This window comes from Notothenia rossii, assembly GCF_949606895.1.
Source record: "Notothenia rossii genome assembly, chromosome: 4".
Classification (NCBI taxonomy): Eukaryota; Metazoa; Chordata; class Actinopteri; order Perciformes; family Nototheniidae; genus Notothenia; species Notothenia rossii.
The window spans coordinates 91608493-91628086 of record NC_136902.1 but is presented as its reverse complement, the minus strand read 5'-3'; the positions used below and the strand labels follow the sequence as shown (position 1 = coordinate 91628086).

At 39.5% G+C, this 19594-nt stretch overlaps 1 protein-coding gene across 1 annotated transcript in view; it reads left to right on the top strand.

Moving 5' to 3' along the window:
- The window catches only part of chrd (chordin), a 28865-nt gene extending 25741 nt beyond the window's left edge, over positions 1–3124 (top strand). Inside the window, exons 19-21 of the mRNA XM_079673891.1 lie at positions 715–987; positions 1116–1209; positions 1593–3124. Of these exons, the coding sequence (XP_079530017.1) occupies positions 715–987; positions 1116–1209; positions 1593–1657 (432 nt within the window). The 3' untranslated portion in view covers positions 1658–3124. The remainder of the gene's footprint in view (positions 1–714; positions 988–1115; positions 1210–1592) is intronic.
- Positions 3125–19594: the final 16470 nt, after the last annotated feature.

The following is a 19594-nucleotide window of genomic DNA, read 5'->3' as shown; positions in this document are numbered from 1 at the left end:
GGCAGGAATCGGTCCATCAACACAATGACATCATGTTTTTAGACCAGAAGGAAGTGGGTTTGGGACTCCTTCTGTGTATAACAATACAATAACAGAAGTAAAATAAATATATATATATAGTTAGAGGGAAAGTCCAATAAAAAGACAAGATGAATTAAAAGATAAATATTCATATAAATATAAGAAAATACATTTAAATGTCAAATAAAAATATAATTAAATATAATAAAAAGTGTTTTATTTAAACATAAGAAGTTAAAGTAAAATATCCAATGAAAAACTTAAATATAATAAAACTGTAATATTTATTTTATTTTAAGACGTTCAAGAAAAAGTCCAGCAAAAATAATTAAGAAAAATAAATAATAATATAAACATAAGAAATTAAATTAAAATGTCAAATAAAAAATGTATTAAATATGATAACATTTTTTGTATTCAAACATAATAAGTTCAAGTAAAATGTCCAATGAAAAGAATAAATCATATGAAACAGAAATATTTATAAACATAAGACGTTCAAGAAAATTTTAATTACCAATAAAATTAAAATACAACACGTATATTACAACGTTTTACGATGTTTGCGTTTCTCAAGTATTCTATTGAGTAAATACTTAATAATGTTGAAAAAGCAATAATTCAGCTTCAGTATGTCCTGATGACAAGTTGCTAGCCCGTTGCTAATGCTACCTTTCTACGTTCGCCCCTCAGGGCTCTTCTGGAGAGGTGCACTGTGAGAAGGTGACGTGTCCGGTGCTCAGCTGCTCCCACCCTGTGAGGAGGAACCCCTCGGACTGCTGTAAGGAGTGTCCTGAGGAGGAGGGCACCCCCCCAGGAGCAGTGGGGCTGGAGCACAGCGACATGATGCAGGCCGACGGACCCCGGCACTGCAAGTTTGGGAAGAGTTTCTACCAGAACAGCGACAACTGGCACCCCTGGGTGCCTCTGGTGGGGGAGATGAAGTGCATCAACTGCTGGTGTGACGTGAGTACTGGGGCTGATGGGAAATGACTATTAAATACCACTTTTATATATTATCGGTAAAGTTGTGGGTTCTGAGAATAAAGACATTGCATTTCTCTGACCCTCCTGTCCTCTGTTGTTGTCCTCAGCACGGAGTGACTAAATGTCAGAGGAAGCAGTGTCCCGCTCTGAGCTGCACCAACTTCATCCGCAAGGAGGGGGTCTGCTGTCCTGAGTGCCTGGGTGAGCAAAACACACACACACACACAAACACACACACACACACACACACACACACACACACACACACACACACACACACACACACACACACACACACACACACACACACACACACACCACACACACACACACACACACACACACACACACACACACACACACACATGTACGCATTAAAACGTCCAAAATGTTTCAAATATTGAAATCTAGAGAAATCTGTTCTAATCTCCTTTAAGTGTGTTGTCATCATGTTTTTGATAACATAAACCCTTGTGGCAGAAAAGGACATAATGTTTGAGAGCTAACCTGGTTTATTTAATCTGCATAAACATCTCCTTCTTGTGTCCTAAATATATATTTCTTATTGTTCTTCTTCTTCACAGACTCCAAAGAGGAAGAAGTCCTGACGACAAAAGCCCCGGACAAAAGGCGAAACTGGAGACACTGAATTTGTGAGGAGACTCCAAAACGACTCCTTTCCATTTAAACCCTTCCCATCAACCCCACTGATGGACCTGAACCCAGAACTGCACACTGGGACCCCGCCCCCTCACCCACCCTGTTATCAGCTTCAGGATTGTAACGAGCAGAAAATAGCAGAGATAATAATATTAAAAAAACGTCCAAAGACTCTTTAAATGAAGATGAAGCTACGAATAGGAGCAACCAGACTTTACACATCTTTCCTGCTTCGCATTTTTGCTCAGTTTTTTTTAAATCAAAGGACAAATACGCAGAAGTGAAACCCAGCTGGGACGCTCAGCTGGGTTTTTTCGGGAGTCCAACTTCGGTCGGATTCCATCGACAGGGCTTCTCTTCGAAGTTCAGCCATAAAGCCTCTCACTGGAGAGAGAGGATACGTGTTGCTTATATGTGTGTGTGTGTGTGTGTGTGTGTGTGTGTGTGTGTGTGTGTGTGTGTGTGTGTGTGTGTGTGTGTGTGTGTGTGTGTGTGTGTGTGTGTGTGTGTGTGTGTGTGTGTGTGTGTGTGTGTGTGTGTGTTAATTGTTAATTGTTAATTGTTAATCATTTTAAGTTTCTAATATGTTCTGATTTTTTGTAAAAGATAGAATGTTTTGCCAGGCGACAAAATATATAATTTAGTTAAAGCAAGGTTAAGCGTATTGTCATGATAATATCTCTTGGTGTTTGTTGCTGTAATACTCATGTTGACCACACGAGGCACCCTTACCGCTTATTCTAAATACCATTAATATGGATTAAAACACACTTCTAGCCCCCCAAACAAAGTAATGACAGTAATGGTAACGTACCTCCTTACTCACACTATATATAGCGTGTATTTAAAGTAGAGAAATGAAAATACACCTGAAGAAGGAAACCATAATTGATGCTTTTTAAACATGCTAGAACTGTGGTATCTTAGAAAAAGGATCCTAACAAATAAATAAATAATTAGCAACAAAATTAAACCCTTTTTCACCTGGCAAAAACACATTTTTTCCCACCTTTTTTACCAATTAAGGAATTTCGCAACATTGTCATGGCAACAAGGTGCCATTATAAGGAGATAAAAAGCCATTTAAATCAGACTCAGAAAATCACCAGATTGTGCTTTTCTTACTTGCCTTTCAGTGCTTTTCTTAAAAAAGAAACATTACAAAAAATAAGAACCAGTGAAAACCAGTAAAGCACATTGTTTCCGTTCCTGCTGCAGCTTTTATAATTTGTCAGATTTCATGACATCAGGATGAACAGAAACTGTAAACGTCTCATCCTGATGTGATTCCAGTTTCATTGGAGCTTCGCCTCACTCTCATCGCTTTGGTTGTTCCCATTTCTGTTTCTAAATAAGTCATATTTGTTATGGTCATTGTTGTTTCTGAATATGAAGCTGGTTTGTATTTTGTATTTATTGAATGGTGTAGAGACAAAATAAAGAGATGTTTGTTAAAGAGAGAATACCTCGTCCTTTTACTTCGTGTTCTGTTGTCTTTCCCCGTTTCTTATCTAGTTTTACAAAACATACCCCTTATGAATATCCATGTTGTCTTCTTCGTCTTTCTCCTATTTGATTTTTGGTCTTTGATCTTTGCATTCCTGATTTTCCTTTTCCATTCCTTAACTTTGATTTTCTAGCATTTTCTTAGCTTCTTAGATTTTTTCTTTCTTCTCCTTCTTTAAAACGTATTTCCTTTCTTTGATCGCTTTCCTGCTCATACATTCACCACATGTTCAAGGTTTATCCCTTTCATACCTTCCAATACACACACACACACACACACACACACACACACACACACACACACACACACACACACACACACACACACACACACACACACACACCCCCACACACACACAGGGGGTGCAGACAAGCTGAAACATAAACACAAATTCACAGATGTACCACGAAACACTCCTGAATCAGGAACACACACGTTGCCAAAGGGCAAGTACATTTCTTCCAATAAAACACACACACACACACACACACACACACACACACACACACACACACACACACACACACACACACAGACGTGGGACTGCACTCTGCTGGACAGAATAAGGTATTACATCAGATGTGTCGTAAAAAACAGCTGGTCGAGCTGCTGCTGGCACCTGTTGACCTCAAAGGCACAGAGCTGTGTGTGCGTGTGCGTGTGCGTGTGTGTGTGTGTGTGTGTGTGTGTGTGTGTGTGTGTGTGTGTGTGTGTGTGTGTGTGTGTGTGTGTGTGTGTGTGTGTGTGTGTGTGTTTGTGTGTGTGATGTGGTGAGGACATGTTGGAAAGTAATCATCAGGTCAGCAGGATAGGGTCAAAGGTTAAGTACTCTGAACTACAGTCTGTGAAGAAGCATGTGAGTGGAGTGTGTGTGTGTGTGTGTGTGTGTGTGTGTGTGTGTGTGTGTGTGTGTGTGTGTGTGTGTGTGTGTGTGTGTGTTGTGTGTGTGTGTGTGTGTGTGTGTGTGTGTGTGTGTGTGTGTGTGTGTGTGTGTGTGTGTGTGTGTGTGTGTGTGTGTGTGTGTGTGTGTGTGTGTGTGTGTGTGTGTCACAGCAACATTTGTCATGTATTGACAGCAGGGGATGGTGTGAAAACACATGTTACAGTCATTGAACATTCTCATCTGTCTCACACACACACACACACACACACACACACACACACACACACACACACACACACACACACACATTTCAGTTTTCCAAATATTTCATTACATTTTAAATCTGCATGTTCAAAGACAGGAAAAATATATTTCATTGGCAATACTGTATGACTTTATTGTCATTGGATTAAAGCTTTTTGAATTTGAATGTAATATCAGTAGAAAAGCTCATCAGTGCTGCCCTCTGCTGTCAACATCTGGACTGACATTGATTGATTGATTGATTTTATTTCGAACAAGTAAAATTACAAAAACAAAACAAATGTTGCAATGCATAGTCATGTAAAGCAAATCAAAACATAGAAATGACAAAACAAAAAATGACATTTACTACAACAGCATTATCAACATAAACAGTGCCACGTCTAATGTTCGAAAAGGAGTGAGGAGAAGTATAATTTATTTAATCCCACCCCCTTGTCCCTAAATGATTTATTTATAATTTGTAATCTGCAATAATTATAATTTGTATGCATTATTATTGATATTATTAGTATTATTAATCTGCTTTACCTGTTGATTGACATATACACAATATGCATACACTGATATACATATATGCACACATACATACTCACACACATACATATACACATAGTCCAACACCTTCCCCATCCCTGTACACACACTTGAACTGGTTAATGTCTGGACATGGCTTTAGCTCCACATTCACACTGTTCCATAGTCTCACTCCACAGGCTGAGATACAAAAAGTTATTCTGGTTGTACGGACCCTGTGAATTTCGAATTGAAATTGTCTCCTTGAACTATATCCCCCCACTCGTTGAGTGAATACTTTTTGGATGTTTCCTGGTAAAACGTTATGATTAGCCTTAAACATGATTTGTGCCGTTTGGAATTCTACCAGGTCTGTGAATTTTAACAATTTTGACTGTAGGAATAATGTGTTAGTGTGATCAAGGTATTTGACATTGTGAATGATTCGTATGGCTTTTTTTGGTAGAATAGATACTGCATTTATAGAACTTTTGTAGTTATTAACCCAGATTTCAGCACAGTAAGTCAGATATGGTAAGACTAGTGAACAGTAGAGAATGCAAAGTGATTTCTGATCTAGAACTTGTTTTACTTTGTTTATATGGAAATACTTCTTGACAGCTTTGATTGTGTATGTTTTATGTGTAATTGCCAACTTATTGTCTCATCTATTATGACCCCAAGACATTTAATTTCATGAACTCTTTCAATTTCAACCCCATCTATTTTTATTTGCATTTGTGTTTTTGTTCTATGTTTACCAAACAGCATTAATTTTGTTTTACTCAAGTTTAATGATAATTTATTTTTGTCAAACCATGTTTTTAATTTGTGCATTTCATTTTCTATGTTCTCCACTAGCTGTTCTAAATTCTCCCCAGAACAGAATATATTTGTATCATCAGCAAACAAAACTAGCCTCAGTACATTGGATACTCTACAGATGTCATTGATGTACAGTACAAACAATTTAGGACCCAACACTGACCCCTGGGGGACACCACAAGCAATGTCCAAACATGAAGAACAGTCATTTCCCATCTTTACATACTGCTGTCTATTTCTTAAATAGCTTTTAATCCAGTCTAAAACTATACCCCTGATACCATACCTTTCTTATTTATATACTAGGATGTCATGGTTGATTGTATCAAAAGCTTTTTTAATATTTATAAAAATCCCTACTGCATATGTGTTGTGTTCAAGGGCATCTCTGATATCTTCAATTGATTCCATAATTGCCAGTGTTGTTGATCTGTTTGATCTAAATCCGTATTGACTGTCCGTGACTAATTTGTGCTTTTCTATGAACGCGTCCAGTCTGTTGTTAAATACTTTTTCTAGTATTTTTGAGAATTGGGGCAGTAAAGAGATAGGTCTGTAGTTTGTGAAGTGATGCTTGTTCCCAGTTTTGTATACAGGTATGACTTTGGCTATTTTCATTTTGTTTGGACCTGTAATAAATACAATACAATACTTACAATACTGTTAAGTATATCCCATATTCCTTTAATATTGCTTTTGTTTTTATCTATTAATTCCTTATAATAGTCTTTCTTGCTTGTTCTTATAATATAAGTCAACTTATTTTTATATTTTTTATATTTATCCCCTGCACTTTGAGTTCTTTGTCTAATGAAGTCCCTATATAGAGTGTTTTTCTTTTTGCATGCATTTTGTAATCCCTTTGTGATCCATGGACAATGAATATATTTTAGTTTTCTGCTGTATTCTTTAATTGGGCAGTTTTTGTCATATAATGACCTAAATATCCTTAGAAAGGTTTCATAAGCAGTATCAATGTCTCTTTCTTGGTGAAGTGCGTCCCAATTTTGTTCCAGCAATATGCTATCATAGACTGTGAACACTGGCAAGTGATCACTGATATCATTGATTAATAAGCCACTTACTGTTTGGTTTTCAATGTCATTGTTACGTCCCCACTAAGGTCTAGGGGACCTGGAGACAATAACATACAACCAATAAAAATGAGAGAGTCAGTGTAACAGTTGACAAAAGGTTTATTTTGTGTAAACCCAGAATCGAACAGACATATAATTGAAACACTCGGTTGGTGAGGAGGAGGAGGAGTCAAAGGATTGTGCCAAACAAAATAAACAAGCATAACAAAACCAGGCCTATCTCTACATCTATCCTTTGAAACCAAAACTCAAACAAAAAAACCCTCACTAACTAAACTACAAAGAATTTGACTAAACAATATACAGGGGTGGCAACAATCCGCTAACCTAGTGTGTCTGAACATTAGTTAGCTACGTGGTGAGAAATGTACAGGGTACCCCAGACTTACCTAACTCCCCCACCTCTCAACACACACACTTTCACAAAGGTCAGACAATACAAAGATCATGAGTTGCTAAACACTGCAGGCTCCTTCATCAGCAACAGGCCCAGAGTGAGAGAGAGAGAAGACTTCCTGGGTGCCTCCTTTATGGTCGGCCATGCCTGGCACGTAACAGTCAAAATATATTATCTATTAGGGTGGCACAATGGGATGTCACTCTACTGGGTCTAGTTCTTTTCGGAAATAGGCTCAGACTATACATTGTATTGATAAATTCATCAGTAGTTTTGTGCTTGTTAGGATTAAGCAGGTTAACATTAAAATCTCCTCTTAGCTTTCTAGCTTTGTTATGTATTTTAGAAAACATGCCCTCCATCCAGTCTGTGAAAGTGTCAATGCTGGACCCTGGCGTCCTATATAGCTAATTATTACATTTTGATTTTTTTCCTTGTAGATTTCAATTGTTATACTTTCTAATAGGTTGTCAACCACAGTTGTCATACTGTCCACCACACTAAATGTACTTTTCGTTGTTGATCCATGTTTCAGAAATAGCAATTATGTTGAATGGATTAGTAAATGTATGTAAATATTCTCTGATGTTGTTCAAGTTTGCATACAGGCTTCTGCTATTAAAATGGATGATTGATCATTTGCCATTTGATTGGATGTTCTGGTTGTATTGTTCATCAGTGTAGTAGCAGATGTTGTTGTCGACGAAAAAGTTATTGTCCGGATCAGTTTCATGTTCCAAGTCCTGACACACATGAGACTTATACCGGTACACAGAGGGGGAAGAAGCACTCAATACTACAGTGTTCAAAATGCTCTGTATAAAGAAATTAAGTAGAATAAAAGCATTAAAATAGACTTAAAGTACTCACAACATAAGTATTTATCATGCACAGTGGTCCATTTTAACATCATATGACTTTTACCCTAGACCACATGTGTCAAACTCAAGGCCCGGGGGCCAAATCAGGCCTTTGGTGGATTTAATTTCGGCCCGCAGGATAATTTCTCATTCCTATTAGATCTGGCCCTCTGGTATATTGCACGCACACCTTCACTCCATCCTGAGGGTCTCCTCAGCTCAGAGCCTGAGCCCAAACATTGATGACCTTGCACCCAAGATGAGATGCCAAGTATGTGAGCTAGCATCACAGAGCAGCACACTGAGTTTAATGGATGTTTCCTTCTGCACTTTCTCTCTCACGACAACAGGGCATGTTTGGTTTCTCTTTGAGGGAAATAGTTTTGTTGAAGCTGTTGTTGGCCTGTGGGAAAATGTAATCATAAGAAATGACTCTGGAGAAGCTGCAGATAGAGCCATAAGAAATGAATGCAACTGATTATTTAATGTTTAATGTTGTTTTTATAGGCAATCATTGAAGCTTTGTTAGTTCCAGGTTTAATATGTGCAATAAGTTCATTTCAATAAGTTCTGCAATAAACATTGAACCAGTCCGGCCCTCGACTAGTGCACATTTTTTAATGTTGGCCCACTGTGTATTTGAGTTTGACCCCCCTGCTTAGACTATTAGGGAACGTAACAGTGTTAAATAAACATAGAGGCGTACAAAGTATAACTTTTGCTTCACAAGGAAGGGGAGTAGAAGTCAAAAGTAAATCACTGGGTAAAGGCCTTGCTGAAGGGAATTACAGCAGTGATTAAACTGAATATCCTTCAAGCTGCACACAAACACTTCCCGGTGCATCGGGGAGTTAAAATGTTTTTATCTCATCAAAAGATTTCTGAGTTTAATTTATCTGGAAGTTTCTTTTAGTCCAGCCTGCAGCCGCCTCCTGGGGTTCAGAGAGGAAGAGAAGATGTTTTCGCCAAATATGATATAATGAAGTTGAAACGTGCTTCATGGTAAAGGACAAACGTTTGTTCTCTGTAAAACTTCTACTTTAGGACGACTCTCAAAACACCAGAGGCTTAACCTCTCTGCCTTTCTGACATTTGGGATTTCAAACAGAGATAAAGAAGTGAGTTTTTCACCAAGACAACACTGATAAAGTCAAGGCAAGGGAAGTTTGGTGTGTATAATGGAGGTGTGTGGCGCAGTGAACTAGTGCGTTGGTGTTGGGATCAGGTGGTCTCAGGTTCAAACCCCACTGCAGTCAGCATGTCGTTGTGTGCCTGAGACACTTCACCCCAAATTGCTCCTGTGGGGAATGTCCACAGTATTGAGTATGTAAATCTACAAGTAACATGTAATGTAATATAACGCCATTCAACATTGGAGTGACTCATGTCCACGGTTCATTTATTTATTTATCTTATATTTCTTAATTTCTTAATTTTTTTAATCGTTACCTTTTGTATTTTTGAAAATGTTGTATTGATTTAATTAAAACATTTTTAATAATGTTTTTATGATTACATGTTCTATTTTTGAATGTTTTGATTTCTTTTTACGATACATTTTTTTAATCATTAGATTTTTTATTCTTTATACATTAATGATCTCCGGGTGGTTATACTACAACCATTGTCTTGAAATAATAATATGAATTTGAATCATTTAAAGAGCATGTGTGTGAAGAAGCGGGAAGTAAAAAGGAACTCACCTTGTGGTATGACCGGCAAGAGAGAAAGCCTTCGAGCTCCATACTGTTTCAGAGATAATCCTTGATAATCCATGATATGGCGTTTCATCACGGCAGCATTTAGTTTAGACCAGGGCTTCTCAAACTCCGGACCAAGGTCCGGATCCGGACCGAACTGCAAATCAAACCCTGTGTCCCATTATAAAATAAAAATAAAATAAATAATTTAAAAAAATTAAAAATAAATCTGATTCTGATGTAAATTAAAGTGGACCTATCATGCTGTATTGGAAAAATATATTGTAGGGCCATACCTACAAAACATGTCTGTGAAGTTTTTTGCTTAAAATACCAAATAGTTCACCCATTGTAGCCATGCCTCATACTGCTCATACCCCTCTTTTGCAGCCCTGTTAGAGAAACGCGGATTTTGGGTCGAAACTGCTTCTTAATTTCCGGGGGGGGAAATACTTTACTGGCATTGATCCGGACCATTGACCTTGTATGAAATTCACAAGTGGACCTTTAACAAAAAGTTTGAGTACCCCTGGTTTACAGTAGCTGCCGGGTCCCGCATGAGCTCAGCCCCCTCCTTTTTTATTTATTTGTAAAGCTTTATACCCCAAATCAGCACTTTTGAAACAGGAAGTGAATTAGAGGGATATGAGGCATGGCTAGAATGGGTGATCTGTTTAGTATTTTGAGCAAAACACTTTGTATTTGTATATATCTGAGACCTATGCTATTGCCTAAAAATAGCTGATAGAAAGGGACACCTAGTGGTTAAAGCCTGTTATTGAATTGTATTATTTGTATTATTAGATATTAATAGGAGGATGTGCAAAACAGACAAACTAATAAGGCTTTATCTAAACATTAAAAAATACTAATAATAAATATAATGATAAAAGAATAATACAAATAATACAATTCAATAACGTGTTTTAACCACCAGGTGTCCCTTTCTATCAGCTGTGCACCTTTATGGTGTAAATACAGCCTATCTACCAATTGGATCAAATATAAAAGTCAGCCGAATTATTGTTGATACTGCCTATCAAAACGGCCCAGCCCAGTGGGGTGTGGGCCACACCCCTCCAGGGAGTGGCCGGAACACTTACAAATGTGGGCCGGTAGGATTAAGGCAATGAAAGAATTTTTATTTATTTTTTTAACAAATTTTTTTTTGGGCCCTCCGGCCCACGCACGGCACCGGCCCACCGGGGAGACTCCCGGTATTCCCAATGGCCAGTCCGCCCCTGTCTCCCAGCATGGTAAATCGTCACATGTTCAGGTCTTGCCGTGATACCGGGTATATATCAGTATGTAGTGTCTCTACTTTAAAGAGTCCTCTTCTGCTGACGTTCAGGTCTATATCACTATAGTGTCTCTACTTTAAAGAGTCCTCTCCTGCTGATGTTCAGGTGTATATCAGTATGTAGTGTCTCTACTTTAAAGAGTCCTCTCCAGCTGATGTTCAGGTGTATATCAGTATGTAGTGTCTCTACTTTAAAGAGTCCTTTCCAGCTGATGTTGATAAATAACACACTACAGGGAAGAGAAAACCCCAAAAAGCAGAATATGGCCTCTTTAAAATCACGTATTTCCATGGTCCATTTAGATAATTTAAATTCATCAAATCTTCTTCATCTTCCCTGCATCACTTCCCTCTGATAGAGCTCAATGAGAGTTCACCTTTTCAATCTATAATGCAAAACTCAGTGAGTGTATGAAGAATAAATGATCTTTCATTCTTTAATCAGAGCAGTGATGGAGAGCGTTACAGATGAGAAGCTGAAGCATTGGCAGATGTAATATCACCCAGCACGTCTCCATGTCCTCAGAACACCACCATATATTCTGAGTTATGGTGTGTCGTATATTTCTGTTCTTTATATTTAATCTAAATGTATTTGAAATTAAAATGTGGACTTGTGCCTAATTCAAATTACAGGAAGTACAATGTTTGTTATATTTTTTTTAACAACATTTTATTTTTTGGGCCCTCCGGCCCACGCACAGCACCGGCCCACCGGGGAGACTCCCGGTATTCCCAATGGCCAGTCTGCCCCTGTCTCCCAGCATGGTAAATCGTCACATGTTCAGGTCTTGCCGTGATACCGGGTATATATCAGTATGTAGTGTCTCTACTTTAAAGAGTCCTCTTCTGCTGACGTTCAGGTCTATATCACTATAGTGTTTCTACTTTAAAGAGTCCTCTCCTGCTGATGTTCAGGTGTATATCAGTATGTAGTGTCTCTACTTTAAAGAGTCCTCTCCTGCTGATGTTCAGGTGTATATCAGTATGTAGTGTCTCTACTTTAAAGAGTCCTCTCCTGCTGATGTTCAGGTGTATATCGGTATGTAGTGTCTCTACTTTAAAGAGTCCTCTTCTGCTGACGTTCAGGTCTATATCACTATAGTGTCTCTACTTTAAAGAGTCCTCTCCTGCTGATGTTCAGGTTCATATCAGTATGTAGTGTCTCTACTTTAAAGAGTCCTCTCCTGCTGATGTTCAGGTGTATATCAGTATGTAGTGTCTCTACTTTAAAGAGTCCTCTTCTGCTGACGTTCAGGTCTATATCACTATAGTGTCTCTACTTTAAAGAGTCCTCTCCTGCTGATGTTCAGGTGTATATCAGTATGTAGTGTCTCTACTTTAAAGAGTCCTCTCCTGCTGATGTTCAGGTGTATATCAGTATGTAGTGTCTCTACTTTAAAGAGTCCTCTCCTGCTGATGTTCAGGTGTATATCAGTATGTAGTGTCTCTACTTTAAAGAGTCCTTACCAGTTGATGTTCAGGTGTATATCATTATGTAGTGTCTCTACTTTAAAGAGTCCTCTCCTGCTGATGTTCAGGTGTATATCAGTATGTAGCGTCTCTACTTTAAAGAGTCCTCTCCTGCTGATGTTCAGGTGCATATCAGTATGTAGTGTCTCTACTTTAAAGAGTCCTCTCCTGCTGATGTTCAGGTGTATATCAGTATGTAGTGTCTCTACTTTAAAGAGTCCTTACCAGCTGATGTTCAGGTGTATATGAGTATGTAGTGTCTCTACTTTAAAGAGTCCTCTCCTGCTGATGTTCAGGTTTGTATCAGTATGTATTGTCTCTACTTTAAAGAGTCCTCTCCTGCTGACGTTCAGATGTATATCAGTATGTAGTGTCTCTACTTTAAAGAGTCCTCTCCTGCTGATGTTCAGGTTTATATCAGTATGTAGTGTCTCTACTTTAAAGAGTCCTCTCCTGCTGACGTTCAGATGTATATCAGTATGTAGTGTCTCTACTTTAAAGAGTCCTCTCCTGCTGATGTTCAGATGTATATCAGCGTGTAGTGTCTCTACTTTAAAGAGTCCTCTCCTACTGATGTTCAGGTGCATATCAGTATGTAGTGTCTCTACTTTAAAGAGTCCTCTCCTGCTGATGTTCAGGTTTATATCAGTATGTATTGTCTCTACTTTAAAGAGTCCTCTCCTGCTGACGTTCAGGTGTATATCAGTATGTAGTGTCTCTACTTTAAAGAGTCCTCTCCTGCTGATCTTCAGGTGTATATCAGTATGTAGTGTCTCTACATTAAAGAATCCTTTCCAGCTGATGTTGATAAATAACACACTACAGGGAAGAGAAAACCCCAAAAAGCAGAATATGGCCTCTTTAAAATCACGTATTTCCATGGTCCATTTAGATAATTTAAATTCATCAAATCTTCTTCATCTTCCCTGCATCACTTCCCTCTGATAGAGCTCAATGAGAGTTCACCTTTTCAATCTATAATGCAAAACTCAGTGAGTGTATGAAGGATAAATGATCTTTCATTCTTTAATCAGAGCAGTGATGGAGAGCGTTACAGATGAGAAGCTGAAGCATTGGCAGATGTAATATCACCCAGCACGTCTCTATGTCCTCAGAACACCACGATATATTCTGAGTTATAGTGTGTCGTATATTTCTGTTCTTTATATTTAATCAAAAAGTATTTGAAATTAAAATGTGAACTAGTGCCTAATTCAAATTACAGGAAGTACAATGTTTGTTATAGGCAAAATATGATCCTGTACTTGAGTAAAAGTAGATAGGACTTTTGCTGTAACAGAGTATTCCTGCACTCTGGTACTTCTACTTTTACTCAAGTACAAGATCTGAGTACTTTTACTTAAGTACAAGATCTGAGTACTTCTACTTTTAATCAAGCACAAGATCTGAGTACTTCTACTTTTACTCAAGTACAAGATCTGAATACTTCTTCTTTTACTCAAGTACAAGATCTGAGTACTTCTACTTTTACTCAAGTACAATAACTGAGTACTTCTACTTTTACTCAAGTACAAGATCTGAGTAATTCTACTTTTACTCAAGTACAATAACTGAGTACTTCTCCCATCTCTTGAAACAACGCTATAATGGCGATGTTAAAATATGCTCATTAGTATTTCCTGTAGTGATGATTTATTTAGGTTTATTCAAAAGTCATAGAGCAGAGTATGAATCTCTGGAACTGCTTCCCCCCCGCCCTGCAGTCTTTAGCTAAATGCATCTGTTGCAATGCCCTGACATATATTTAAAAAGTGAGTATTCTGCATTAGTCTCTTCCTCTCTTTCTCTCTTGAAAGGGAGCATCCGTCCGTCCTGCAGCCTTTGGGTTTGTCCTCCTCTTCCTCCTCTTCCTCCTCTTCCTCCTCTTCCTCCTCTTCCTCCTCTTCCTCCGTCACATTCGTCTCCTTTTCTCTCGGTTTCCGGACGCTCTGCTGAGGCAATGCTTTTGAGCGGACCGCCTGCAGCAAAGTGTCCTAAATATAAAACCACTGCTGTGTGCTGATTTCAAACTATTCAACATCCCCAGATACTGAAGATATGTCCAACACCAGAGAATGCTTTATATAAGAGAAGCCCGTTCTATCCTGTTACAGCGGAGAGGAAGAAGAAGCAGACCCCAGAGAGGGTTATTGATCCAGAGTCAAGCTCTCAAGGAGTTTAAATTAACAGGAACCTTTAAAGGTCCCCTATTATACGGTTTCTCATCAATATATCACAGGTCTGAGATATACAGAGCCTGTCTCTGATTGGCTGAAACACCAAACAGATCATTGCAGCATTACCCATAATCCCCTCTGTTTTAGCCCTGTTTCCAAAGTGCTGATTCTCTGTCTGTTACTTTAGATGAAAACAAGGAGCCCCTCCCCACGCCCCTCTGAGAGACATTTGGTTACAAAGAACTCAATGGTGCTCTAGAGGAGATTCAGGTGATAAGGGGGGGGGGGGGTTACCTTGGTTGCTGATTGGCTAATGGTTACACAAGACAACACATCGTTATGACATCATCAAGTGGCCAAAATCGGATCAGCTCATTTTCAGACAGCTTTTTATAGAAATGAATCAGGACAAAAAGAGACACATGTTGATGTAGAGGAGACATGAAGAAGAGGGGACACATGTTGATGTAGAAGAGACATGAAGAAGAGAGGACACATGTTGATGTAGAAGAGACATGAAGAAGAGGGGACACATGTTGATGTAGAAGAGACATGAAGAAGAGGGGACACATGTTGATGTAGAAGAGACATGAAGAAGAGGGGACACATGTTGATGTAGAAGAGACATGAAGAAGAGGGGACACATGTTGATGTAGAAGAGACATGGAGAAGAGGGGACACATGTTGATGTAGAGGAGACATGAAGAAGAGGGGACACATGTTGATGTAGAAGAGACATGGAGAAGAGGGGACACATGTTGATCTAGAAGAGACATGAAGAAGAGGGGACACATGTTGATGTAGAAGAGACATGAAGAAGAGGGGACACATGTTGATGTAGAAGAGACTTGAAGAAGAGGGGACACATGTTGATGTAGAAGAGACATGAAGAAGAGGGGACACATGTTGATGTAGAAGAGACATGAAGAAGAGGGGACACATGTTGATGTAGAAGAGACATGAAGAAGAGGGGACACATGTTGATGTAAAAGAGACATGAAGAAGAGGGGACACATGTTGATATAGAGGAGACATGAAGAAGAGGGGACACATGTTGATGTAGAAGAGACATGAAAAAGAGGGGACACATGTTGATCTAGAAGAGACATGAAGAAGAGGGGACACATGTTGATGTAGAAGAGACATGAAGAAGAGGGGACACATGTTGATGTAGAAGAGACTTGAAGAAGAGGGGACACATGTTGATGTAGAAGAGACATGAAGAAGAGGGGACACATGTTGATGTAGAAGAGACATGAAGAAGAGGGGACACATGTTGATGTAGAAGAGACATGAAGAAGAGGGGACACATGTTGATGTAGAAGAGACATGAAGAAAAGGGGACACATGTTGATATAGAGGAGACATGAAGAAGAGGGGACACATGTTGATGTAGAAGAGACATGAAAAAGAGGGGACACATGTTGATCTAGAAGAGACATGAAGAAGAGGGGACACATGTTGATGTAGAAGAGACATGAAGAAGAGGGGACACATGTTGATGTAGAAGAGACATGAAGAAGAGGGGACACATGTTGATGTAGAAGAGACATGGAGAAGAGGGGACACATGATGATGTAGAAGAGACATGAAGAAGAGGGGACACATGTTGATGTATAATAGACATGGAGAAGAGGGGACACACGTTGATGTAGAAGAGACATGAAGAAGAGGGGACAACACATGGAGCTGTAATGCAGAGATATCTAAAGGGGCCCTCTAATGCCATTCTGCTTGGGAGCGTGCCAAAGAGAGAGACGTTGTAAAACAAAACCACTCACGAGTCTAGTTAATGACATTTATAGCCCAATATCAGAAATCACAAATTAGCCTTGAGGCGCTTCAGGAAGCAAACATGAAGCTTATCATTCATAAGATAGAGAATGAAACACACACACACACACACACACACACACACACACACACACACACACACACACACACACACACACACACACAGCGAAAATCACATATTTAATGTTTGTGGTTTGAGTTAAACTTGTATTGATGTGTTTGATTGCAGTGATACCCAGTTATGTTCAAACATGTATACTGGACCTCACTTCTTAAACATACATTTCGTGTTTATTATTTCGCACTCAACACATGTTCGCTCATCTTTCCCATGCCAATACCGCCCTTTTGTATTGAATTGAGAGGACACAGGACAACGAGAAGGAGAGACAACAGGCTTTTCATTTTGTTGTTCAAGTCAACAGGTTTCCTTTTATAGAAAGCATGGTCACTCTGCTTTTGTTCAAAATGTTTATGCCTGTTATAACTATCATTACTGTGCCAATACTTTCCATTATTGTCATGCCAACAAAGCTGTTTAAATGTGTGTTTTCCATGTGATTTCTCTCAGCAGAAATCTCCACTTATAGCTCTTACACTAAACTTTAAGTTAGAGTGTTGTTTACATATCATTCACAGACTGATTTAAACACAGTTTTGTTCATAAAACATACATAAGCATATTTTATGACAGCATTTCCTGAAACCTTTGACTCTCACGTGAAACAAACATTTTGAACCTGGCTTAATGCGAAAGATTCTGATCTGGAAATATGGAAATAAGCATAAAGACTACGCTTCATTTCCACACGTAGAGTAACATATGAGACTTTCTTTATTGAAGGAATTAACTGAGGACGTTTTTTCGTGTTATCTATCCCTATCATGTGTCCCAGTGTATATCCAGCTATAAACAACCATCATTTCCTTAATTATTTCATTGTTATGGACGACCATGTTTTGAGCTGTTTTATATGCATGGTCATGTGTGTATCAGAATCAGAATTCCTTTATTAGTCCCACAGAGGGGACATTTACGTTGCTACAGCAGAAAAGAGCCAAAGACAGCTTAACGTTACCTGAAGGGACTGGAGCTAACCGCTGCTATCAATCATCTCTTCTGATGTGATCTCGGAATCTAAATTGAATCCACCTCACCCTCCCACAGGTAGCCTCCCCCCCACCCTCCAGCTCCATGCATCCTCGCGCCCGCCTGCACGCAACCCCCCCACCCACCCCATTCCTGCACACCTCCCTCCCCGCTTCGTGCAGATGAATCCCGGCTCAGCATCACATCTGGAACCGGGGAAAGAGAACCGGAGCGTCTTTTTTTCTTCCGCATTGCAACGGGAGCGCTGCTGAGGATCGGCTGGATGATGATGAGCAGAATCTCCCGCCTCTTCTCTTCTGGGATCATCTCAAAACCACCAGCAGCACCGAGCAGTCCTCGCGTTTAGTGTGCATGTTTTAGGATAACAAATAGGGATTGATTTTTGTTTTTTTCTTGCACGTTAAATGCATCTTGGAAGTTGGGGCTGTTGCGACCAATAGGATTCTCTCCTGACTGAAACACCCGGACAGAAAACAGGGATATTTGCAGAAGTTTATCTGGAGGACGAACTGTTGAATCAAACTTTAATTACACTTGTAGGATTTTAACCTGTCCGACCCCCTAGCGCCCCCCCCCCCCCCCCCCTCACCTTACCTCTCCTCCGGACACTTCCGGGGGGGAGATGGATGTCTGCAGGTGACTGACCGCGAACCAGGACGGTGAGTGTGTGTGTGTGTGTGTGTGTGTGTGTGTGTGTGTGTGTGTGTGTGTGTGTGTGTGTGTGTGCGTGCGTGCGTGTGTGCGTGCGTGTGTGTGTTTGGGGGTGATCATGTGCTGCTCAGTCTTTCAGGAAATGGAAATCCACTCTAATTTGTGAAGCTTGCATTTTAGGATCATGCATGCCTACCACACACACACACACACACACACACACACACACACACACACACACACACACACACACACACACACACACACACACACACACACACACACACACACACACACACACAGATGGTAGAAAGTGGCCAGAGGCAGTGTGATTTTGATTTTATTAAGTAGGGTAAAAGAAAAGAGATCTGGTCTGCAGCTGTGAGTGTGAACACGCCACAGATCATAATAATAAAAAAGTAAATCATCATAAAAAGTCATGTTAATGAATAATAATAATAATAATAATTGTTGCACTTGTCATACACATGGGGCAGCTTAAACAAAACAAAATAAAACATTAAAAAACAATAACCCGTCAGATGTTATAACATATAGCACGCAGGCATTGTGTACATGATACACACATTATTCCAGAAAGGTTAATTATATATAAAAAGCACAATTTATAAAGCGGGATATTGCTTATTAAAATCCATTTTGAAAAGAATGTTACCTTTAGCTTTTTTTTTTTAAATGTCTGTTTTTCTTGGTGTTCACCAGTTTGAGTGTGTTGTGTTTGAAAAGCTGCTTCCCCACTTTATTTGAGGGGGGGACACTGTCACACCCCCAGGTTTATGTCACTGGTTTTAGTGTTGTCTGTCTAGGCTTGGGTGTTTGCGGTCATGTTTTCCCCCCTGTGTATTGTCTGGTCCTTCTCCCTGTGTTTCTCATGTCTGTCGTTAGTCTCCCTGGTGTGTCTAATTCCCTGATTGTTTCCACCTGTCACTCCTCGTGTGTCTCCTGTGCCCATCAGTGTTAGCCCCGCCCCTGATTGTTTTCACCTGTGTCTCATTGTTGAGTGTTTAAATTCCCCAGTCTCCCAGTGTTCAGAGTCAGTTCCTCTTGTCATGTCAGGGCTATGCTTTTGGAACTCTTTGGCTTTTGATTCCTCACTGCGTGACCGCCTTCATTTTTTGTCCTCGGTTTTTTTGTCATCAGTTTTTGTGATTACCTTTTTGTTCATTTTTGCTAAATCATGGAAAAATAAAGTATCTCACAATACTTTACCTCTGCCTCCGTCTGCATTTGGGTCCTACCTACTAAGTGCCATGAATCGTAACAGACACATGTGATATTTGAGCTGATGAACGTCTGCATGATGACTGGTTTGTCCCACTAGAGGGCCCAGAGGAACCATGCTGCACGGAT